The following is a 26,298-nucleotide window of genomic DNA, read 5'->3' as shown; positions in this document are numbered from 1 at the left end:
AGCAAGCTGTAGGTATCTGAGCAGGTAGACCTGCGGCACCCAACCTTTTAGGTACCAAGGACCCGTTCTGTGGAGAGAGATTGTTCTGCGGACTGGAGGAGGTTTGGTTTTGTGTGCTGCCTGCGTCCCGCGGATGGGGCTTCACTGGTTTTTGCATGGCCCAGTTTCTGGCATGCCGTGGATTGGTGCTGATCCATGAATCAAAGGTTGGGGACCCTTGCTGTAGACAGCAGACTTGGTAGTGTCTCAGTGGCAGCTGGATGCACAGACTTTTTTTGTTTCTGGTAATAAGTAACAATAAATGTTTTTGTGTCCAATATCTAGTTCCAACGAAAGATTCAGTACAGATAGCATAGATTCTAGTTTCAGATTAATAGTGAAATAAAAATGAAATTTTACAACAGCCTTTATCCATGAAACCAGATAAGGTGTAATTATAATAATGATTAAATTGCCTCATTTTGGTAACACATGCCATTCATGCAGCAATCTCTGATCTATAAATATTCACCTAACTCTTAAGGTACCATAGGTTTCCTGGTTCTTGAGGAAGAATTAATCTGATTATGCTAAACATTTCCCCAAGTATTTTCCCATTTTAGAAATAATATATGATAATGTATCATTTTTATTTTTATAGATGAAATTTGAAAGTTTGTTAATGCTGCTTCAAACTAAATTGAGGGGTTGCACTTATTCCAAGGAGTAACTACTTCAGCTGTAGAACTTATTTTAAAGAATTAATACCCATTATTTTGAAATCATATTCCACCTTAGGAATGTAAGACAATGCATATTATTTCTATCTCCACCTAACCTTTATAATACACCATTAAGCTTTATGGATGAGTCAAAATTTGATTTGCTAGCAAGAACCTTATACATTTCTCTGTAGTTGACATATATGTACCTGGTTGCTTTGAAAGAAAACTGGGCATAGAGTTCTGATAGACTTGAGTTACTAAAATAAATGGGGTTTAGTTTGTGTGTAGGAGTGTGAGTTAATTAACATGCAATCACTATAGCAAATTATTTCAGACTGACTCACATTTATTTGCAAAAGTTGGTGTGAAACTTGTTTTTCTAATCTGGTGACATAAAAGGAGGGAAGAGAAAAAACATTGATTTAGAATTGATCAACATACTTAACATTAACTATCCGCCAAAAGGTTTTATTTATATATACTTTGTAACATTAGGATTAATTTTAGTAACTTAATTATGTGATTCATGTTTTCCTTATCCTTATTTCTTTCTTTTTCTGTTTCCCAACTTCTTTTAGTGAGGAATTTTTGCTCCTCCATTAAATCCCAGGGCAGAGCTACATTCTCTATTTATTGGATATCTTTTACTTTTATCAGCCTTATTTGTCTGTCTTTCAATGCCTATTATTCCCATAATGCTGAATGTGTTGGAAGCATATGCTATGGTTTACACTAGTGCAGCATTTTATATTCCCAGTAGGTTTCTTATTTCCTCCTGATCAGGAATATTTCCTGTGCCATTTCTCTCTCTCTCTCCCATCCCTCCCTCCCTCCCTCTCTCTTTCAGTGTTACTTTGCCAGTCAACACTTGACAACTCCTTGGTCCTTTTCCAATTTCAAACCCTTTTCTGACCTTTTCAGGTTTTAGTGATGCTAAATAATGCTTTGCAAGGGATGCATCTTTCAGAAACATAAGATGGCAAAATTAGATAAAATATGTTAACACAATTTCATCTGATTTTCTTATCGTGTATTTCTGGGTTTAACCACTTTCATTGTAAATCTTCTAATCTTGCTCATAGTTCTCTCCTTCATGTAAGTTGGGAATATTGCCTGATCATTTGTCAGTAGGACTCTCCCTCCCCGCTTTGTATTTACTTCATATCTATACAATACAGCCTTTTTACTCAATTATAGTCAACGACTTCTTCTAAATTATCTGCTCTTCTTTATTTCCAAGCAACTGCAATATATTCAAACATTACAAAGAATAATACTATGTTTGTCTTATGAAAGTTTGAAGATCATCAGATATTTAAATCCTTTATTTCCCCTAGGCAAAGTTGAATGTGTGTGTGATTGAGAGGACTGGGTGAATTTGAATTTCCCTCAAATTCAGGAAGGAAGGAAGACAAGATCCTTCTGTGTCCTGGAATTCCTTCCTTCTTCCTTCTCTCTTTCCTTCCAGTCCCTGCATTCAGATTCTCTCCACAACCTAATTCTCTTCCCTTCTGGCTATTCTTTTTCTTTTTTCATCTTGCTGCCTAATCATATGTCTCCTCATCTGTAGCCAGGCATCAGGTGAAATTGCTTTTCTTTGCAATGGTACTTAGGTTTTAGGATCTGCCTTAACTCCAGCCAATTCTTCCTTTTTCTCCATTTCCAACCCCCTTAAACAACCTCTAATATATGGACATGTATCTAGAGAGTGATACTGAAAATACTGATGATCTGTTGTATAGCTCCAACTCTTCTAGGAGCAAATGACATTTTCCTGGTTCTATTTTTCTTTTCATTGAGGATTGGTATATGATTTGCTTGGGTGCTGTACCACTTGTTATTAAGCCTACACTATGTTATCCTATAGTTATACTAGCAGCTATGCCTTTATCTTATTCTTATAAATCTTATGACAATGCTATTGATTGAATTTATACCAAAGTCTTTAGCCATCATTTAACCACATTCAAGTTGACCTCTTGCTGTCACCTGCTGTTCTAAACCATTGCTGAAGCCTTGGTGGGGCAGTTTCTCAGCCTGTGTCGGAGGTGAGAAAAGCCAAATGCTGTACCAGCTGCCGGAGTGGTAAAGCTGTTGGGCTCCACTTTTCCCTTCACCTTGTCAGCTTCTGATTTGCTGAACTTTAAGCTTGCTCTTCCTTTACTGTCAGTTGCCTGTTGAGCTGACAGCTGCTTCACTCTGTTGGCTACATCCTCTTCCTTTCTTTCTGTCCTCTCACACAACACAAATCTTTCTCCAAACACACCCACGCAGAGATAATCTGGAGCACTCAGCATTTTCCTTTTATAATTGGAAACCAGGTGTGGTGCAATGCTTTGCCGACTGCTTAAGATCCCAGGGGAGAAAACGAAGAAAGGAAGAGGTCATGCTGGCCACTGCAAGGTTTCCTTCCATATAGTATTTCTGTCTGCACAATTTCTCTTATAAAAAAGTACTGTATGAAGTGCTGCACATTCCTGAAAGAAAAATTACACCCAATTCCTCTTTGGGCTTTTGGAGAGGTCTATAATAAACATGTAATTTGAAATCTCATTTGTAAATATTAGTCAAATGAGAATCAAATGAAGAGTTGGATGGGCCTTGAATAAGGAGGGAAGAATCAGTTACATTGAGAAAGAACATTTTTTTTCTACAAACAGCCTGTAGTATTGCTTATGTTATGCAGTGATATGGTTAAATAAGGAGGGGGAGATTGTTTCCAGTTATGTAACAGACCAGGCCACTTCAGGCTCCAAATTAGTGCTGCATTGTCCTTGCCAATGGCTTACTTCCAGTGCTCTGATGGGGCTTAGAGGAAGTGACATAGGGCAAGTCAGAGAGAATTTTGATAGTGTTTAATTTTTGTGACATTTATCCCAAGTGGCTGCCCTCCCAGGACAATGACATACAATTTAAGAATGTTTGGCATATTAATGTATTTATCTAGTAATTTATAGTAACATGCTTACATTTATTACACTGATTCTACATTCCCAATTCATCCTTTAGATTCCTTTGAATGGAACGAACTTACTAGCAAGAACTGTAAATTCAGCATTTCTGTATTTTGATTGACTGTCACGGCTAGATAGATTGCTAATAAATTCTGTCTCCTCTTTCACAAAATGCTGACTAATTACTAGCTACTTTAACAATATAGAATTTATAGGTCTGTGCTGTTTGTTGAAACTGAATAAGAATGACGTGAATGACATTTTAAAAAGGTGCACGTACAATTCCGATCATAAGCAAGTGTGAGTGCCTTATATTCCAACTACATAATCAGCTATGAATACCAATACAGGGTGAAAAGCAAGCTCCTCTTTGGAATCCTAATAAGGCAGGCTCCAATCTGTTCTCTGTGTTGTTCTAGTAAAGAAGGGCATGATAGAGAAAGACACCTATACTCCCTGTAGTCTATGGTTATTAGCAAAGTTTGTTTCAGGTTCATTGTGAGGGCATACATATATCTGAAATGGCTAAATTGAGATGGGAAACATTATATAAATAGGAAATAATTTCTTGAATATTTAACGTCAATGCCTGCCAAATTCATAGCACTGGAGAAACTATTGTTTTTATTTCAAATATGAATGTAAAGTAAATTCTACACTAGTAGCTTTTAGTACCAAGGACTAATAGCCCAATATAAAAGTCAGAAGGCTATTGAATATTAGTTCTTGGCTTTAACAAAATGCAAGATCTTTTTCCTTAATGCTTTCTTTGTCACCTTCCTAATGATATATATTTATTATTCTAAGAAAAAAAATGATGGGCTTGCTTGATGTTTCTATCTTAACCCAAAACGTTTTCCTTGAAAGTCATAGTTTTCTTTATCTTTGGACTATTTCAAGAATTAAGCATTCGCAAATACCAATGACATACACACACACACACACACACACACACACACACACAAACACATGTGTAGATAATTGATTATTGAAAGTATATCAAGTGAGAACAAAAAAAAGCATATTCCTTATTTCTTCTTTTTTCTCTTCCCTAGGTGAAAGTTATGTATGCGCTTCCAATGAGCCATTTCGGAAAGTTGATTATACTAAGAATGTTAATCCAAATTGGTCTGTCAACATAAAATCTGGCTCATCTCGATCCTTCACATCTTTAACATCTGCAAAAAGTGAAATAAGGGAGAGCAAAGACTTCATTAAACCTAAACTGGTAACTGTTATACGCAGTGGAGTGAAGCCACGAAAAGCTGTGAGAATTTTGCTGAATAAGAAAACTGCTCATTCCTTTGACCAAGTGTTGACTGATATAACAGAAGCTATTAAGTTAGATTCAGGCGTTGTCAAGAGAATTTGCACATTGGATGGGAAACAGGTAAGAAAAATTGCTACTGATAAGTGAAATTTATTGCACATAAAAGCTAAATTCTTAATAATTGTAGAAGCACTTAAAATGAAATTATGCTTACTAATTCTCCAATGATTCATTAGTGTGGTAGGTGAAGAAGGAAGCAAGGACAGTGACAAGTTGTGGATTATTTTTATTTTTTACCAGAGGTGAATAGTTTGTTCCATTCCACTTTAAAGGTTTTGGCAGTTAACTATCCAAATTAAACTAAACTTGCTCTTTTATTTCTTACTTTTATATATACGCTGATCTTTAAATTTCAATATATTTTTTTCTATGCCTCATTCGCTGGTTATATGCCTCAAAGCTACAATGGCCATGAGTTAGAGAAGGGGAAGAACTTGGCTGGTGGATTGTATTTTTCTTCAGGTTATTTTCCAAATTTCCGTGTTCTCTTCCAACTCTTGCTTCTTGGCCTTTGTACATCTTCTTTAGAAGGCAGAAGAGCTGGTTGATCCACCCATTTCTTAAAGGCTCTACAGAATCCCAAGTAATCTGGGATCTTACTGATCTTGCACATCTTTCTGAAATTCCCTTGCTTTTTTCATCATCCACTAGAAGTTAGCCATGTGATATTAGATGCCACTGCCTCTTATAAAATTGCAAATTTATTTCATTTATTCACTTGCTTATTTCAGTTTTGAGGTTATCCAACTGCATATGCCTCCAAACAGATTATAAATAAAAAAATAAAAATAAAAAAATATATAAAACAATATTTGATAGTTTGACCATTCTTTTTGGTATTGGAATATAAATTGATCTTTTCTAGCCTCGTGGCCTATTGAGTTTTCTATTCCTTCTTACAAACTATACAAACTATACAGCACTTTATTTATTCAATTTATATAGCTGCCCAATTCAATATGATTCTGTGTAGCTTAAAACAAATTTTAAAACCACGACAAAAACATCTATTTCTAAAAAAAGAAAATACCACTGAGACAAATAACAAATAAAAACTGATATTTCCTCCAGGAAATATTTTTTTAAAGACTTGCTTAATGCCTACAGCATCCATATTGTCAGTACCTTTTGAAAGATAGACAGGATTGGAGCCAGGATTGGATTTTGATAATTATATTGTTCTATAAGGCAGTTATTGTAATAGAAAAAAGCAGTCTTCCTGGGTTCCATCGGATGGCATTGCTCAATAGAAGGACCAAATGCATGTCAACTTAATAGAAACCAGCTTATGTTATACCCTGGGAGTACAAAGGTACACTCTTACCTTCCCACACAAATATATTCTGAACCAGTTGCAACTTCAGAGTTGTCTTTAAGGGCAGTCCTTTTAGAGCATGTTGCAGTAGTCCATAATGAGATGACTAAAGCATAAGCAGATCCTCCCCCTCCAGGAATGGGTCCAATTGTATACAAGATGACGCTAGGATTCATGATCACAATTGCCACCTGTCTCACCTGAACCCAAAATTCCAGATGAGTTCCTCAATTGCATTGCAGCACTGTCTGGGAAAGTGTTGTTCTATCCAGAACTAAAAAAAGAGAAAGGCCTCGGGACCAGGGGCCTTAAAAACCCTATCAACTTGGTCTTTCTAGGATTAGATTAAAGGCTGTTCCTCTCCACCCAAACATGTGTAGACATTGATAAAAAACTTTGACAACCTCACTTGATTAGCGAGGGGCAAAGATGGTCATTAGGAAATGGAGATATACAAGTGAATATCATCAATGCACCAATATTACCCAAGATATGACAGGTGGCTTCATTTATAGGTTAAATAAGTATGTGGGGAGAGTAGAACCCCACAGAATCATGTAAAGTAGGAGGCCCAGGGCTTGGTCTAGCCCACCACTGCCACCAACACCAATAAGCAATCCTAGAACAGAACTATTGCATGTTATGCTCACCACTCTTATCTTCTGAGCCAATGCAAAAGGATACCATGCTCGATGGTATTAAAAACCACTGAGCAATTGAAATGGTCCAGGATGGATGCATCACTGCATATAATTCACTCTGTATAGAACGACACCATTGACAATTTGCCAAACATAGCATCAAGATTGATTTGATATATGTCAATATGACTTAGGGCTTTGTGTAGGTTGTAATGGAAGAGAAATGGGGTAAGTAAAATAATGTATTTAGTATGAATTTCTGTTACTGAAATCAGAACAATTTCCTTTTTATTATAGTTATATGTTTTTCTGATAATTGAAAGCTGTATAGCAAAGGTTAATAAGCTTTTGCTGGTTTGAAATATGTCATTCATAGAATGATAGTAGTGATCTATGATACTCATGAAATAATGTTTGCATGCATTGTCATTATATAATAGAGACAACAGTAGAAGTCTCTTAAAATCTCTTTTTTGCATGTGGATGTAAATATGATCATTCAATGTAAGTTGGACCCTTCAGATACAATAAATTTATGGTGCCCCATTTTATCTTAGGAATATCTTACTCAGTGTGATTATAGATTTTTCCAGCAGGCATTGAAGATGTTGACTAAATTTAGGGCACACTGTATTGAATATCCTTGTATCAATAAAAGTCATCTCTAGTCAGCATGTTAATGTTACCATACTATGAAAAAGTTTAGACACTCTAGTCAAATTGTATCTTTCAAAAAACAAAAAACTTACACAATCTCAACATGGTAAAAAGTTATACACAACATTTCCCCACAGATTTAAATTATACTTGCTACTTACATTCAATTGTTTACTGGTTTAAAATAAGAAAGTATCGAAAATGGCAGATGCCCAAAGTTTAGGCACCTTTCAGTCAGCACTTGGTAACATTTCCTTTGGAAGAAATTGCAGCTTCTAAACATTTCCTGTAGTCAGTAAGAATCTCTACTCTTGCTTTTTACTCCCCCACCCCACTTACTTGTAAAAGTCAGAAAGATGATTTGGTTTCCTTGCATGCACTTCATGTTTGCTAAAGTTTGGCAGTTCCTAAGTCTTACTTCAAGGTTAGTTTTGTTTTGTACTGCTGTCTTCTGGAACATCAGTTTCTGGAGTATTCATTCATTCATCATTCATTCATTTAGGCAGTTATAGACTGAGCCTTCAGGAAGTGACAATCCTTGTTGTATGCTGAATCAAGTCTTTAGAAAAACATCTTTTTAGAAATTTCGGAAGGCACTTAAAAAAAGAAGAACTAGCATTCCATAATTCACATGATATAATCTACAAGGTATATTAATTTTCATAGAAATAGAGATATTTTAATGGTATGAGAGAAATATATAAATGTACTTTCAGGTTAGAATGAACCAGCGTATTTAAGAAATTCCCTCAAAATGTTTGTCATTGTCCACCATAACATCTTACATCATGGATCACTTTTTCAGATGACTTTGCAAAGGATTTGAGAAAAAAAAAACGTTCAATGAAATAAGCATGCAGTTTTTGAAACTGCCTCAGAAGCTTGGAAAAGCTACTTTAATGATTTATATAGAATCAAATCTATGATGAAAATCTTGTAGAAATCAGCATAATTACACTTAAAAAAGAAATTAATGGGAAAGAATTATTAGCCACAAAATAATTTAGCTGTTAATGCAACTTCAGTTTAATAAGCTGCAGGAAGATACATTATATATATAAAAGCGAAATGCCACTCATTAATCATCACAAAATCTCCAGAACCGTAAAGCCTACAAACTTGAAATTTGGCACGTATGTTCCTCTTGGCTTCTAGGTGCTCACTAAGAAAGGATTTTTTGAAATGACCATCAGAGCATTAGTATTTCCTATATTATTATTAACATGCTCTGATGTTAAGAAGTTATATTCCCTCTCCCCACCTGAAAAGAAATCTGTTCCAAATACAAAACACAAGCAGAAGAGAGGGGTTTAAGTTTTAGTTTCACAGCACCAAGCAGCTTTAGTACAGAACAGTTGAGCTAAGCCACGCCCAGGCTCCTTGCTGTGTCTCCTTGCTCACACAGCAAATACTGCTTCAGTTTCCAAACAGCCCTGAACTCTCTCACACATTGACAGGATGCTAGCCAGATGAATACCAATGGATGCTGGTAGGCAGAGGCAGAATTTTTTCCCCTTATTTTCCTCCACAAAAACTAAGCCTGACCACATAGTTTCATAGTGAAGCACAGGTATCGAGCTAGTACAGTAATATTTGCTTTAAAATTCAAATATATGTTCTGAATTGTACTTAGAGAATGAGACACGTTTTCTTAAAGATTGTAGTCATCTATTGCAATAACTTGCAGAAAGATCTATGTCTGAATGTAACAAATTATTATTAACTATCCTCACATTCTATTTCAGCAATTCCAATGAACATAATTTACTTATTGCTTACTTAGGTAATATTGCTCATCACATACATTTCCAATTATTAGTGAGTGTACTGTACACTTAGACTTCCTTTCCTTTGTCTTCCAAACAGCATTTCCTCTTGCAAAATGTTAGCCCATGTCCTGTTTTCTTAATGTGAATACTATCCAAGGCCACAGAAAGCATTATATTTTGTATAAAACAGTTGTTTCAATATCTGTGCTTGATTGATGTTTTACTGTAACTCACATCTGGACTCGAGTATGGTTTTCTTTTCCATTGAAGCTTCCTTTCCTTTCAAAGATGGAATGCTCTTCAGTATTTGTCTTTAAACAGTAGAACCTTGTTTTCATTTACTTGGAGATGTGCCAGATTCAGGAATCTATTATGTTTAGATCTTGGAAGCAATGTAGCTAGCTTGGAATAGTTCCACTTACCAGAACTCTAGAAGCAAGCGCTTAGGTTTATAAAAATAGACAGCCAGGATTTACTTGTATTTAGCTTTTAAGATAATTGAGTTGTGACCTTTCTTCCTAAGCAAAATTTGTACAATAAAACTCTGTTCTGGTTGGGAATATTCCAGAACATATAGAAATAGATCTATGATATTAAATTATAAATTAACATGGTGAATATGTTTAAAGAATGACTGGAAGACTACTTTTAGTGGGAAAATGTCCAGGAACATTAGCCTTTTCTGCTTGTACAGACTTTTTTAAAAATCCATACATGTAAATATAAATATTAATTTGCTGATATTGCTGTTAGCCATTTTAATCACTTTTTAAAAATTCAGTTAATGCTAATAGCATGATTAATCATTTAAAAAAGTACTATTGGATGGACTACAAGTTAAAATTGTGAAAACGAAGAAAAAATAAATTGCTTTCCGCATCAACCAATACATAGAAGTTGCAAACAAAGTATTCATATATGTAAGGTTTGTTTCTGAAATAAATCAGAATCTGCAGCCTTTTTAAAGTTAAGAAATACATTTTCCCAGCAAGTTGCTTACCAGAAATATATTCAAAAAATAGATGAGAATGAAAATATGGGTGCAGTTCTTAATATGTCTTCATTATGTCACATTAAAAAAACTACAGCAACATCTGGAGTGAGATTTTTTAATGGGCCACACTCTCCATATTTTACTGAGGGGAAACTGCCTCTTGCAATCCACACCTAAAGCAAAATTCTCCTGTAAGATAATTCCAATTGTTTTATTCTTTTAAACCACATACAAAAAAATGCTTCTGGAAAGATCAGCAGATAGAGCTGAGACTGAGTCAATGGAAGAACTTGGTTATTCCTTACACGGCCAGTGTATCAAAGAAGCCAAAATGGATATTGGAACCTGTGTTCTCTCAACCCACCAATACACTGAAATGGAGCATTGTCCTCCCTAAAGATGAGACACCAAAACATAAGAAGAGTAATGTAGTCTGTGCAGTCCAGTTCAGTGAGGAGTGTCCAGAGCTTTACATTGGAGCAACCAAGCAACTTTTACACAAGAGAATGGCCCAGTACACGACCACAGGGCCAGAATAAGCAGGATACCTTCATTGATTATCTTTTGAGGATAACAAGCCAGTTGCCTTGATTCCAATTCCAGAAAACTCTACCTGGATCACTGAGAATTTTCATTGCCATTCTGTTAGAAAAGAAAACTGGTGTATACACTAAGCTACAATTTTTGCTTTGTGCGTGTCTCCTCTTAGTAGATTGTAGCATATTTTGCTGATATTTTTACACTGAATTGATGAGCAAATAAAAATATTACAATAAAAATCCTAAGGTTTGTACTTTTTAGTGTATTAAAAGTGAACTCAGGGATAATTAATAGATTTATAATTTGCAGTGGATATTAACTAAAATGCAGATATAACATTACCGTTAAAACTTTAAAGTAATAAAAGAAGAGAAAGAAATAATATTAATAAAATTCATATTTGATGCTATTTCTGCATTCAAGCATTTAATTTTAGATTTGTGTTCAGCGTAACAGAAGTAATGATATAAATGTATTTATTAAAAATTGTGATACTGTTTTTCTTGTGTTTGCAGACAGCTTCATGCTTCATTTTCCCTGTGTTTTTCTTATACCTATTTTTAATTCATAAGCATACAGCAGATATAATTGGTATGAGATGATTGAACAGGAAGATGAAGAATCTGAAAAACAAAAAACTGTTCTGTAGCATCTGTTTTCTGCTGTTGTACAAAGTATGAGTTGAATAATATTGTATATGTTAGCCAGCTTCTTTTAAGGCATTTTTTTTTAAAAAGGAACAACAACAGAGATCTTTGTTTAAAAAAAGAATTTGTTGCATTTGTTGTATTTCTGTGGATCAAACAGGCTAGGAAAGAGTTAAGTATTTCCCTTGCCAGACCGATTCACTAAGGGGGAGGGGAATTTGATAGTTAATTTATCTTCAAAAAAGCAGACAGTGGTAGATGTTTATCTTTTGTGTCTCTTTTGTTGCTGAGGTTATGCTCAAGCCAATTGAATGTTGGGTGGAGAGAGCTTGTCACTGAACTTGATAATAGATTCATGCGAATGCTCAGTGCTGCATATTTCAGCCTACAGATGGTCTTACTGTAAATTCAGCCAGCTCTTTCCCATGATTTAGCTGCTATGACAACTGCTCTGCTTTCTAGTGCTTTGTACAATTATGCATGAAAAAGCTGAAAAGAATTCATAGTTTTAGCATTTTTCTACCACAAGCAGCAAAGGCCTTCCTTCAATCCAGCCAGTATTTATCATTGTCATGGGATAATGAATACAAACATCCCTGTTAGGCAGAAGGAATGAAGTGTTAATATGCTTACTAAAGAGTAAGTATTAATAGATAGAGTTGGATAGATTTTTTAAAATAAAAATATATACTCTTCAGCCTGGGACTTCACACTAGCCACATATTTTTATTAAGTGGTATATTTTTCATAATTCCTTTCTAGAATAAAATTCAACTTTCATGGGGTAAGATAAAACATATTGCTCTAAGCATCAAATATATTTATTGTATTTAGAAATCATTGGGGAAAAGTTGTTTTTCTTTATTTGTAAAGAAAGTTTTTTCATCTTTCATAGAACAATTGTTGCTGCCAGTGGGCTGTGGAGAGAAAGACTACTGTTTAGTCATAATGATCATGGGTTAAATTGTCATGGAAAAGCTATGATTTGATTGCTGAAATTATGCCCAATGTGCAGGCTTTCCAAAACTTCCAGGCAATTAAATAATGTTTTTTAATGTCTCTCATCATTTAAATGAGAACAGACCAAAGGAGAATGTGCCTTCCCTTTCTCCTTTATTATAAAAATCCTGAGATCATCCCAGCCTTGCTTAAGCTGCAGCTAAAGCCTTACTCAGTCATTAAATTATTTGTAGCACTCCATTTGTAAACTTGCTGTCTAGAATCATTAAAAGGTGTGTGTGTGTGTGTATGTGTGTGTGTGTGTGTGTGTAAGCTTTTCCATAAAGAGGTGGCAAATGGAAGATTGCCTTTAAGAAGCCAGTATAATTCGAGTGATGTTGGACAAGCGGGAAGGCTCATATTGTGAATGTTCCAATTTCTGTAAGATGAAAACAGGATTAAAAACATATTAGATTCCCTATTTAATCAATATTTACAAGCCAGTTAAATGGAATCACTGGCCATTATCAATAGCATTCATACAGAATGCCAGTTAAAATGCCAGGGTTTGTGTCAGAAGGGGGGAAGGTGTAACTTCCCATAAACGAGTCCCAATATCGTAAACATGGTAAGACGTTTCTTATTACCTTGCAGGATGTTTGTAATTCCAGTTCTGTTCAGTATGTCCCGTTGGCTATTTCAGTTAGTCTGTTTAGAGGTTTATTTTATGTGATTTACGTTACATCCTACCTTTTTGCCAGTTATGTCTATTGCAAAATAAATGATTAAAACTATAATTTTTATTTTAAATAAAACACACCAAGAAAATATTTTGCATATTTCTCCAGCTCCATAGACAAAGCATGCCTGTACATCAAAGGTCTTGTCTACGTTGTAAAAATAAATACTGTAGAAACAATTCTCCTTGCCAGAAGACAAAGCTTATGAGAAGCCATCAAGAATGCCTTCCCATCAGCTTTGCTTCCAGTGAAGGAATAATCAGGGCAAGGCGTCCTCTGCAAAATCATAATGCTCAGTGCTCTTAAATAAAATCACATGATAAAGTCCAGTTCTGAGTCAAATTATCTTTCACAATGAATCAAATTTCTGGAGGCAGCCTCAAGAAACAATGTGATGGTTTGATTATCTGTCATTACCAAATACTTCTCAAGGGCAATTCCACATACAGTTATGCAATAATTCATGGACAATTGTAAGAATGCTTCTAAACAAATACCATCAAATGCATGCTAGAAGACAGCTAAAAATGAGTAAAAGAAATTTCTAAGAAAGCTAAATGAATAATAGATCAAACTTTGCTTTAAGTAACATTTATTTTATAGTGCATTCATATTGGATGATATTATATTTCTTTCAGTCATCCTTCAAAAACATTTTATCCTAAAAGATATCTGTGTATGTGTATTCAGTTATCTGTAGCTTTCATGAATTTGTCTAACATACGTTATAAAATATACATTCTGGTACCTCTAGCACTGTCACTATTTTGTGAAAGTGAAATCTATTGGTTAGACCTGTTTTGTCATTCACTGAGTCTCTTATAATCCAGGTTGGTTCAATAATAACTGTCACTTAATGAAGTTTAATCGTGTCTTCTTCATCTTCTATAACATTTCTGTAGCTGGTTCCTGAATATCTTAGATTCTGACTGGGGCTAATTAATTAATTAATTCTGACTGGGGCTAATTAATTAATCTGTACAAAATTCAATCTATTAGTGGAGGAACATGAAACCTGGCATGTATTAAAATACTTTATTGGTACCATAAAAAAATTATTTCCCAAGTTTTTGGATCCTGAAGTAGGTGGCCATCAGGACATTTGGATGAAAGGAGAACACTTCTTCTGATCCTACTAGATCTCAACAAGCTTTTGATACCAAAAACCATGGTATGCTTCTGGACTAGGGGCTGGAGGTACCATGTTGCAGTGACTGGGTAGCCCCATCCAGTGGTCACAGGAGAAGAAAGGTAGAGCCAATGCTTGTTCTAGTCTAATGTGTCACACTTCCGAGCTAGGTCTTCTTCCTAATGTTATTTAATATTTATGTGGAGTTGCCAGACTGCTTAGCCGTTAAGAGTGACATACCACTATTATTCTACATCAATTACCACATTTTTCATTCCATAAGACACACTCCCCCCCACCAAAAAAAATGGGTGGAAATGTCTGGACATCAGTGCCGGTTCTTTGGTGAAAAGCAGCCGGGCTGCGACGGCGGGGTCCTTTTACAGTGCTGAACCCTGCCTCTTCTGTCTTTGTCATTGCCTGCCTCTTCTGTCTTTTGCACAGTGCAGGAGTCAATAGGTGGAGCTGGCACATGAGAGGACATCTATCTGTGGTCCTCTCAGGCTCCGCCTGATATTTTTTTCCTTGTTTTTCTCCTCTAAACCTAGGTGCATCTTATGATCATGTGCATCTTATGGAGCAAAAAAATATGGAAACAGGTTTATGGCTAGGAAGTACCAGTAAGGGCTCTACCTTGACTAGAAGATGCTAATGGCAGTAACTCATAACCTTTTACTGCATGGTTAGACCTGTAAAATATGCTCTTTCTGGAAATGTAGAATGACACTTATTTTTTTGGTGCTCTGCTGCTTCCAAGTCCAAGAGCTTTACCTATAAAACCTTGTGCAGGATGACACTGGGTTACTTTAAGCATTTCCTTATCCAGAATGAGTCTTCTTTTCCTTTTAGGTTATTGGAGAGGGCTTTCTCAGGGTGCTGTCCTCTTGAGAAGTGAGGGAGTATATGGGTCAGAAGAGTCGGAACCCCAATACTATGGAATATATTATGCTGGGAATAAATAGGCTGCACTGGGAATGGTCCTTCTGTGCTACTTAGTAGAAGGATGTCATCCATTACCTGTTCTTGATAGTTTTTATTGATGTGATTATTCTTATATTAAGATTACTGTTGAGATTCGTGTATAGCATCCAGAGTCATTGTAATTCTGCGTTTGGAGAATGAGCGCATACAGGGAGACGTAATGAGAGTAATGTTGAATAATACATACACAGCACACAGATATACTGTACAGTAAATGTAGGTTTTTACTTCCAATAAACGTTTAAGCCAAGTTCAAACACAGTCCACATCATTCACAGTTAAACCAGTCAGTTTTCAGTCCAAGGATAATCCACTAACGAAGTCCAGTATCAAAAACAGTTCAGTAACAGACTTACATCAAATCCAAGAATAACAGTCAATTAGGAGGAATGGCAATACTGTCCAACAGAAGGAAACAGAGACTCACTCACACTCTCTTCTGAGACTAAACAACCCAGGTTTCTGGCTCCATCTTATGGCTGTTTGAGAAACCACACCCAATTACAGTTTTAGCATGCTCTTAAAGATACAGTATTAAAATGTCTATCCTAGTTTGTATATTTCCAACCCAAATAACTGTTAGGTGACTTACATTCCTAACAGTCATGACATTGAGGTAGTAGAAAAAAAATAGAAATTGTACTACCATTCATTGTCTATTTGTGTTTAGCTTTCAGTGGTACAAGCAACAGTAATTACCTATGCAAGGCAGATCATAAATGCATCATGTGAACTCTGCTTCTCAGTCTCTGATGGCCCCTTGTGACATGTTGCTTTTTTTTTTTAAGGTTACCTGCTTGCAAGACTTTTTTGGTGATGATGATGTTTTTATTGCCTGTGGACCTGAAAAATACCGTTATGCTCAAGATGATTTTGTTCTGGACCATAGTGGTAAGCATACACACCTAAAACGCTTGATGAATTATAAGTATCCATTTAAGCCATTTGTATGTATTAACTCACTGGTTGATCATGATATACACAATATATCATCCATTCTTATAGAGCAAGGCTGTAAAACTTGCAGCCTGTGAGCCTGATGTGTCATACATTGGCCACGCCCACACCTGGGTTAGCAAAGGGGAATAAGTCATGATACATCGTGTGACACTGCTGTGACAACACAAGTGTGACACCCCTTTTATAAAGTAACTCATCTGATCACACCCTGGCGGAATACACAAGCATATTTATTTATTAAATTTGTTATATCATTGGACTATTTAAGATCTAACCAATTTATAGCAGGTTGGCTGTTGATTTAATGTTTAGGGCATTTAATCAGCTTCAGGTTTAGATGCTTTAAATCTGAACAGACTCATTTTCTAGTAAATTACTAAGGCACAACCCCACTTCCAAATCACATACAAGGGGGAATTTGAAGAATATACTGTTGGAATTTCAGAACATGATGCCTCTGATCTTATTCTCATCAATTCATCTCAGTAAGTTATTTTGGTGCCAACATGATCCTGTAGGCTTTTTGTGCATAATACACCATAGTTTTGTTAATGCAGCACAAGTGAAACTCTACCAGATTGGAACAACTCCTGTAGCAATCCACCAAAACATTACAATATCCCACTCATCTCTGATACAGGATTTAAAAAAAAAGATTGTGTACTGTACTAATAGAACAGTTAATATGCCCACAATAATAGAGAAAAGCATAAATTTACTTTCCAGTCTCTTAATTTACAGTATCACTAATAAGTCAGTTTGATCAAATGTAGATTTAAAACAACTTGGGGAAAGATTTACTGCAACACACTGAGTTGGCAACTGTGTTTTGTTCATTTGGTAATAACTATTAAGGAATTTCTAGCTTTGTGCCAGTGGGGGATTCAATTTTTTTTTTTTACTACCGGTTCTATGGGCATGGCTTGGTGAGCATGGCAGGGGAAGGATACTGTAAAATCTCCAGTCAGAGGTGGTATTTGCCGGTTCTCCAAACTACTCAAAAGTTTCTGCTACCAGTTCTCCAGAACTGGTCAGAACCTGCTGAATACCACCTCTGCTTTGTGGGTGGTTGAAGTTTTGGAAGTGGTTGTGCACTGAAAATATTCATTCTATCATCCATCTGTGTCGTTTGCAGAATGCCGTGTTATGAAATCATCTTATTCCCGTGCATCTGGAACAACAAGGTATTCTGGATCTAAAAGTCCTGGGCCTTCACGTCGAAGCAAGTCCCCAGCTTCAGGTAATTGAAAACAGGACAACTCTTTAGAACTTTGTTTTTTTCATACATGGCTCAACCCCCATGGTAGAATCAAGCAATCAGAAATTAGAGGCTAAACATTTAAACTTACAAAAATTGCCAGTACAATAAGTAAAATGATACATAAAACAAGGAATAAATACCTCTGAAACCATATGAAAAAACATGTAATGTGCTGCAACAAATAATAAAGCTTAACTCATGTTTAAACGTTCAGTAACATTTCAGCATCTCAAAGGAGGCAATTCCATAGAGGAACCCTAAGAAACTGTGATCATTGCCTTTTTCACTAAAGGCAAGGAACATGTGAAGGCATTTAAGAACCAAGTGCTCTACCAAGTTCCTGCAAAGCAACTTACAACCTTTAAACCACTAAAAATCTGAGCAAACGATATGCCAAATATTACATGCACAGATTGTTCCATGCATCGAACAACTGTTTTATATGGCCAATGCCTGACCCCAAACATGCTTTTTAAAAGTGTTTTGGTACATAGAGAGACAAAATAGGGTGGGAGACCAGGGAAAAAGTCAGGGATGCTGGTAACTGAGAAGAATGAAAAATAGTTGGAAATTTCATGGTGGATGGTCTGGCAGGCTATACTGTGTTAGTACATGATGGTGGTTGGTTTTTAAGTAATTAGCATGTGCTGTTTTGTATTAATTATGTATGCCTTGTTTTTAAAGGTTTTTAACAATTGGTAAACCCCTCAGAATTGCTGGGATTTGGGCAGCATATAAGTTTAATTTAATTTATGGTAGGTCACAGAGTCTGCCAGATATTCAAACTGATTTGGCATTTTTAACTCGTTACTGAGTCCTTCCCAAGGACCTGGTGTCAGCAAATGATGTTCTTTCATGGTGTAAAGGTATTGCTGCAAGATGTAAACAGTTCCAAGTACAAGTAACACTGACTTACCACCACAACTGAGCCTGGAATTTTGCTTATAAGTCATTGTGGTCAGAAGTTGACTTACCACATGACCAGACACAATTTTAACTCCATTTTTACAATGGATGTGAAATAATTAACTTCAGTTTTTAGATAAATCACATGGTTGTTAAATGATCATAAGTCCAAATCCAGCTTATCCAATGGGCTCCCCCCCACCCCCCAAAAAAAACCACAGCAAAAACTTTGCAAAATACAACCATGTTATTCTGGGACACTGCAACTAGTAGTGTTCCAATATCTAAGGGGCTGCCACAAAGAAGAGGGGGTCAACCTAATCTCCAAGGTACCTTAAGGCAGAACAGGAAGCAATGGATGGAAACCAATCAAGGAGAAAACCAGCCTAGAACTAATGAGAAATTTACAATTGATCAGTGGAATGAGTTGCCCTCAGAAGTTATGGGTACTCCCAACACTGGAGATTTTTAGGAAGAAGCAGGATTCCTGCTTGAGCAGGGGTTGGACTAGAAGACCTCCAAAAACCCTCCCAACTCTGTTATTCTACAAATGTGAGCTGGTTGCCAAGAGCCTATAAATCATTCATGTGACCACAAGGGTGGTGTGGCAGTTGTAATTTCAAGCTTGGTTCATAAGTAACTTTTTCTGAGTCCATCGTAACTTTGAATGGTCCTTAAGCAACTAGTTGTAACATGATATTTACCTGAAAGCTACCTTTTGCAATTGACTGAGGGTGATTTTGTCAATTCTGATGATGTTTAAGTAGTCCTCTAGATGTTTTAGAATTGCACACAGGGCACCAATTAGCATTGGTATTACCTTTGTTTTGCCATAGTCATTCTACTTCTATATACAGGTCTTTATATTTTTGTGATTTTCTGCAGTTATTATTATTATTCACCTGTACCTTGGTATCAGCCATTGATACAGTAGAAGTCTTGACCTGAGGCCTGGAGAATGTGAATAGAAGAAATATAGGCAGGAGGAGATTATAATTAGAATGAGCCGTTGTGCCAGTTTTGACCATTCCTGGAGAAACAAGCCTTTCTGGTAGAACTCACGTTACTGACCTCTTCTACACAGGTTATTGCAACGTGCTCTAGATAGGACAGCCTTTAAAGATTGCTGAGAAGCTGCAGTTGGTGCAGAGTGCCTTTTGGCAAGCAAGAACCATTGTATAAAATCAAACAGGGCTCAGTATAAAATCTGATATTTTTTTGATCTAAAAAGTCTTATGTGGTTTTGAATCCAGATAGGTATAGAACTATTTACTTCAAACTAAATGCCATAAGCAGTATACCAGGTATGTATACTGAAAGTTACTTCTCACTGGACATTCAACGAAGAGGAAGAAATCTGTTAGTGTCTGTCATGACACTAACTTTCTGGAATATTCCCGTGCTAAATAGAAATCCTGGGTACCCCCCCATTCTGACTTCCAAAAAAGCTGCTAAAACTTACATGTCCAAACATTTTTTTTTGTCATCCAGAACACTTAGTAATTACTTTGATTATGAGGTTCATATTTTAATAGTAATGTTATAGTTTACTAATGAATTATTATGATTGTTTTATGTAAGTGGTTTTTAAAGCTAAACCATCATAACTCATTTAACAATGAAGTGGCATAAAATTTAATTAATAAATCTCTATATTAGCAATAGCACTTAGACTTATATACTGCTTTACAGTGATTTACAGCTCTCTAAACGGTTTACAGAGTCAGCATATTGCTCCCCTAAATCTGAGTCCTCATTTTACCCCACCTTGGAAGGATGGAAGTCTGAGTCAACCTTGATCCTGGTGAGATTTCAACTGCCAAATTGCAGGCAGTTGACAGTCAGCAGAAGTAGCCTACAATACTGCACTCTAAGCACTGTGCCACCATGGCTCATTGGCAATACCCAGCTTCAGAACCTATAATAACCAACGCCAGTAGTTTCATATAAAGCAAAAATGTGGTTTGTACAACAGAGCTGCTGGGATATATACCTTGTCAGGATACAAAATAGTATTTATTAAGATTGCCCCTTCAAGTAAGAAAGTGACCATTGTAGAGCAAGCCACTTTATCGATTGGAAATGGTGGTCAAATACTGATGAAATGAATCAGAATCAACAGTCACACTCTCTCTGACTCTTTTCTGAAAGAAGTCACCAATTTGGGCAACTATGGGTGATTTTGTCCTAACCAAACTTCAACAGAAACTGAATAGCAGGTTCAGATAATCAATGTATTACTTACAGACATTTTGACTTTGAATGTAGTTGTGGGGAACAATGTGCACGCAACAGCTTTCCAATGTCAGAAGTTGTGGGGAATGTAAACACAAGACTACCATGATTATAGTATGTTTTAAGAAGTTGGTGGCTGACTTAGGGCAGTTCTCAGGTAACAAGCAAGACAAATATAAAAAGTATCATATGCACTCTGCAGTTCAAGTGTAAGGAGCAAGGTGATAAATAATGTAATGTGCTTGACAATGTAGCATCAGTATTGTATGACAATAAAATTAAACAGATAGTAATTAAATTTGTTCCTCAGAAAGTATGTATGCTCTGTTAAATTCATACTTTTAACTTAATCTCAAACTAACTTCCTTACCTTTCCCATAATATGGTTATGCTTGAAGCACTTTAAAAATGCTTGAAAGTTTCTGTTTCACAATTGTAATCAACTACTTTCAACTTGAAATAATTCAGATTTAAAACATTTTGCATCCCTGCTCTTTTTTTTTTTGCAATAGTTTAGTGAGTTTTTATGTCAGTTTAAGTGATGTCTGTGGTAATATATTTAAGTTTATCATATCTCTGCTAGAAAACAACTAGTTGAATTTTCCCCTTCTCTCTGTGTGTCGTTTTCTCTTGCCTATGAATAACCTTTCTTCTTTTTCTTTTTTATCAATTGAATGAGTACAGTAAAGAGGGGTGGTCACTACTCCAGTACATGCTCTTCAGCAAAATCCCCAGGTGAGCCATTCATGCTATGGCTTCATATCACCATCTTTTCTCCTACGTTTTTAATTTTACTTTTTCTGTTGATCTATTCCTTTATACATTATACATTACGTTATACATTTTATGATTAGCAAGACTAAGACTTGATGGACTTACTCCCCTTTTCTGTAAGGCCTTGGAAAATAGTTGCATATATCATATTAACATAAAGCATATTTTATAATTTGCTTATGTAGAAAAGTATGTCAGAAATGAAAGTCCTGTTAATTAGTGTTAGAGATTTGTAGATCTATCAGTTGATATGAGTAACTATAGTGGCTTCCAAGGTCTTGATGAATGCAGCAAATTAACTGTTTTGCTTACAGTATACAATATAGGTTTATAAATAGACTTTTGTAAATACAGTATAGTTTTGTAAATCAACTTGTGAAAGATGCTAGTCTGTAAAAGTATTTATTAGCCTTGTGAAAAGTTAATAGTCTGATTTACATTTCAATATCAACTACAGAAAAGGAAAATTTTCCTTCATTTCTAGGTTAGGATAATGCATGGCCAATTTCATCTTCACTTACATAGTTCTTATCTATGTTAACCTGAAGAACTGGTAAACATGAATTTGGTATTCCATGAAATGGTTTCCAGTTTCTGGTTTCTGCCATTGAGTGATATGATTCCAAGTTTTGAAGTATTATGCATAAGCAACTTTCAGAACAATATGAAAACTCTACACTTCAAATAAGAGGAAAAAAATATTCATCATACATATTAGTGTCTTTTGGGGTGGTGGTTGTTGTTTTGGTATCTCACGATCCCCTGATTGTTTTTCCCTTGTCTTCCATTGCAATATGGCTTTTATATTGTGTGGATTCATCATTCACACCTGTTTGAAGCCAATTGTAAGGATGTTTTTCAGAAGATTTTCCTTTTGACAATTTATATTTTATGCTGTTTGGAGTCGTCCTACTGAACGCAGCCAATTGGCTCTGTTCCAGACTCCTAAAACTGACTGATGATTAGGAAAGTTAAAAATTCAATTCTGGCTATTTGTAAATGCAAAAAGAGTAAGCTACTTATTGTTTTATTTTATGAACCCAATAGATACAGAGAACTTGTACAGTCTGCAACTTGCTTGATAAAGATAGAGGTGCTTAGAAGAAGGTACATAGACTTGCAAATTTGGTCTAAAAATAAAATGAATTTTCTAGTTGTGTGTAGACTGTAGCTCTCCAAATTCCCAGTTACCTCACATTCTGTCTGAGTATTCTGTGTGTTGTGTGCAGATCTGAAAAATGCCAAGGTGGGGAAACCTGTTTTTAATCATTGTGAAATGTAATGCTGTTAATTCAGAGAAAGAAGGCTAGATTCTCTGCATGCATGATGGTTGAAAATATTAAAGACATTTATTTGTGTATGTATTTTTATTTATTTATTTTAAATCTCATTTGGCATATTCATCCTTGCAGATATTCACAAAACACCTGTTAAGTGAATGTTCTGTTGCCCATTATAGATATTCTTTACAGAATTCAAATCTAAGTTGTTACAAGGATTTCCATGGAAACTAAATATCTAGTTGACAGACTCATTAAAAAAAGCAACTGAACTATAGTTGAAAACAGTGTGGGTCCAACAGCATTTTCTTCTCTCTGGGAACTCATGAAAACACTAAAGCATAAATTATATCGTTGGGAGTGTGGTTGCTATGTTCAGACACCTTATAAATAAGCTATTGTTGGTACATGATAAGAGTCTGATGAAGCATTACAAAAAAGCTTAGGGAATCCAGTTAATAAAGGATGTATTATTTGTGCATTTGTTTTATTTACAAATGTATGCCATCCACACCCAAATGGATTTGTTTGACCTTTTAAATTTTATTTTTATTGTTTTTCAATCAATTACAAGAAAAAAGAAAAGAAAAGCATAAAGATAATTATAATGCAAAGATACATTTTCAAAGAAATGCATTAAGAAAGTATCTGAATTTTGATCACATGTTCCTGGGGATGCTACCAAGGTCATAACTATGAAAACTGGTCATAAGGCACTTTTTTCAGTGCCGTTGTAACTTTGAACAGTCACTAAATGAATTGTTGTAAGTTGAGGACTATGTAAATGGAAAGAAAAGATTGTGCTGATGCTTGAATTGACATACCAAGGAATAATTTCTTATCAACTCCTAAGGATATCTAAGGAAAAGAGATTTCTTTGTGAGAACAAAAAGTTGAACCATTGAAAACCATTGAAAAAAAATAAAGAGTTCTTTGAAAAAAAAAAACCCACGAGCATTAGGAACGAGATTTAACAGCTCCTTGATAGCGTATCTTGTTGAACTTACTATAATTGTCATAGTGTGGTTTAATACCAGAGAGGTATTTCCAGACACTTAATATAGATAAACTGAAACCATCACTTCTTTACTAAAACTCCAGCTTTGACTTTACTGCATAACATGTTCATTTCTCTTCTTTTTTATAAGTCAGTGGAGCCCCCAGCAGCCAGATTTCTACTCCTAAATCAACAAAATCATCTAGTTCCTCACCAACAAGTCCTGGAAGTTTTCGGGGACTCAAGGTATATTTTATGTAATTTCATCTATTTCATAAAAATATTAGGTGGCATTGATGATATTTATTTACATCTGAAATACTGATGCCATAATTATAAATTATTATTAGATTTAAATTTATTATTAAGTTTTAGATTTAAAACCCAGATTCCAATTGAATATTAATCCCTTACAGTAAGAGTAGTTCAATAGCTGGCATGGCAGATTGATTTTTGGCTATAACCAAATTAGACCAACATCCAACCTTCATTTGGATTAGACTTAAAGAGTCTTTCCAAGACTATGATTCTATTAGTCTTTTCTGGTTGTGGTTCTTTCTGTTAAAATCATCTTGTAAAAATATGGCTTATTGTTTGGGTCCCGAAATACTCAAAATGGACCCATTGCCACAAGTGAAATTTAGATTAGTTAATTAGTTTTTTAAGTCCCATTGATTTTCAGGGTTACCTGTTCAAGAAGCCTAAAGGTTTAAGTATGTTTATTGATAAAAGTATATGATAATGCTTTAAGAAAAAATGGGATTGCCACCTACAGTCAACAGTATGTATGTAGCAAATTTATCTGATCCTAAGAAACTAAGCTAGACTCGTGTATTAACAAATATAAAGACTGTTAGAGAATGCCAATAAAATCTTATTTGACATTTGATGGATGACTGAAACTGTAGTTCAGAAATATTAAATAACAGTTATTAATATTTAATGCATATTAAATATTTCAATTTGTTTTTGCAGTATGATTTTGATGTATGTTATTGCCATAGCATTAGTTATTTTATCTACTGACAGATTCTCCCTCCTTGTGAATCTTCTTCTAATGTAAATGGTGTGCCTGAAATATCTCCTTCCCTGAGTCCTGAAGGTAAGAATCCAATCGGGCATGTTAGCAGTAATTTCAGGTCATTTTTAAGATAAATATCCATGTAAGTGATATTATAATCTAGAAATATTAAATGCTATTGCCTAACTTTAATTAAATGTAATTATAATCTGATGTATATATAAATTAAAGATGACTGGCAGCAACACTGATTTATAATATTGTAATTAGAGTCCTCCTGTTATAGATAACCTGTTTTTATTCCCTAGTTTAGAGGTGTTACCTAATGACATGGGATTGGGCTATCTGAGGACTGCCTCTCCCTGATTACATGACCCCTGCCCCATTAAATCTGGCAAAGAAGTTATGCAGTGGGTACCACCAGCTATGGATCTGCATCTCACAGGCTCAAGATTGGCTCAGCCTTCCATCCTTCTGAGTCGATAAAATGAGGACCCAGATTGTTGGGGGCAATATGCTTAGAGAGGGCTGTAAAGTACTGTGAAGCGCTATATAAGTCTAAGTGCTATTGCTATTTGGTGGGTTCTTGGATAGGTGACTTCTCTGCTGTGGTACCTAATTTATGGAACATTCGTTACCCCAAATTAGATTACCTCTAATCTTTTGATATTCTGGAAGGTCTACAGGACCTGGTTATGTTAGCAGGCCTGGTGGTCTCAGGGAACCAGAGAGATGCTTAGATGGGTACATTGCTAAGGTGACTTCTCTGTGCCTAAGTTTTGTGTATTTATAGGATTTATAGGATTGAGCTTTTTAATGTGATTTTTATTTTTCTATATTTCTTCTTTTTCTGCTTGTTGTATGCTGCTTCACCTTACTTTGAGGTGGTTGACCATACAAATCTGATTAATAAATAAATAAATTACCTTATACCCATGAACACACACTCTCTCTTTCTCACACACACAGTCTATAAAAAGAATAAATATGGTAAATGGGTGGTCAAAGAAAAAGTTATTTGGAGGCTAAAACTATGTCCTGTAACCATATATAAACTTTTCCATAATACATTTATTTATATACTTTATTAAGTGTATAAAAATCTCTTTTTATGACCCTGTAGTCCCTTTAAAGAAAATAAATGTTCATATAAATATTAACACGATCCTTTATTGTTTCTGTTCAATAAAATACAACAGGTAGGTATAATATTAACATTCAGCAAAGTTTAGGCAAAGACTGAATTGGGCTACATTTCCACTTTTATAAAATAAAAAATCTACATGTTCTTTTATTAACAAACATTTAAATTTATTTTGATTTTTCTTGTACAATGAAAATAAAGTTCTTCTATCTATCTATTTTGTATTGCATTACAACATCCCTTTCCATCCCAGGGGATGTTCAGATATACTGTATTTTTATCCCTAACACTTCAGAAGGGCTTTGAATTAATGAAGACTACAAGAAAATCACAGTATGCAAATTAAATCTGTGTGTGTGAGTGTCTGTGTGTATGTGTGT

The 26,298-nt window shown here is 35.3% G+C and overlaps 1 protein-coding gene across 6 annotated transcripts in view; it reads left to right on the top strand.

Moving 5' to 3' along the window:
- DCLK2 (doublecortin like kinase 2) overlaps positions 1-26,298 on the top strand; it is a 78,051-nt gene that overhangs the window by 4,753 nt on the left and 47,000 nt on the right. For 4 of the 6 annotated variants that reach the window (XR_015744098.1, XM_087936055.1, XM_087936057.1 and 1 more), the window contains exons 2-7: positions 4,714-5,048; positions 16,129-16,231; positions 17,436-17,540; positions 21,387-21,437; positions 23,905-23,999; positions 24,783-24,855. Coding sequence is in view for 4 of the 6 variants with exons in the window: in XM_087936055.1 (XP_087792181.1) it covers positions 4,714-5,048; positions 16,129-16,231; positions 17,436-17,540; positions 21,387-21,437; positions 23,905-23,999; positions 24,783-24,855 (762 nt within the window). In the remaining 2 variants the exon portion in view is untranslated. The remainder of the gene's footprint in view (positions 1-4,713; positions 5,049-16,128; positions 16,232-17,435; positions 17,541-21,386; positions 21,438-23,904; positions 24,000-24,782; positions 24,856-26,298) is intronic. The other 2 variants (XR_015744099.1, XM_026698136.2) reach the window with 1 other exon arrangement.

Source organism: Pseudonaja textilis, chromosome 6 (genome assembly GCF_049901715.1).
Source record: "Pseudonaja textilis isolate UNSWEBS1 chromosome 6, rPseTex1.2, whole genome shotgun sequence".
In the NCBI taxonomy this organism is placed as follows: domain Eukaryota; kingdom Metazoa; phylum Chordata; class Lepidosauria; order Squamata; family Elapidae; genus Pseudonaja; species Pseudonaja textilis.
The sequence above is the reverse complement of the archived record's forward strand: the minus strand, read 5'-3'. Positions and strand labels throughout refer to the sequence as shown.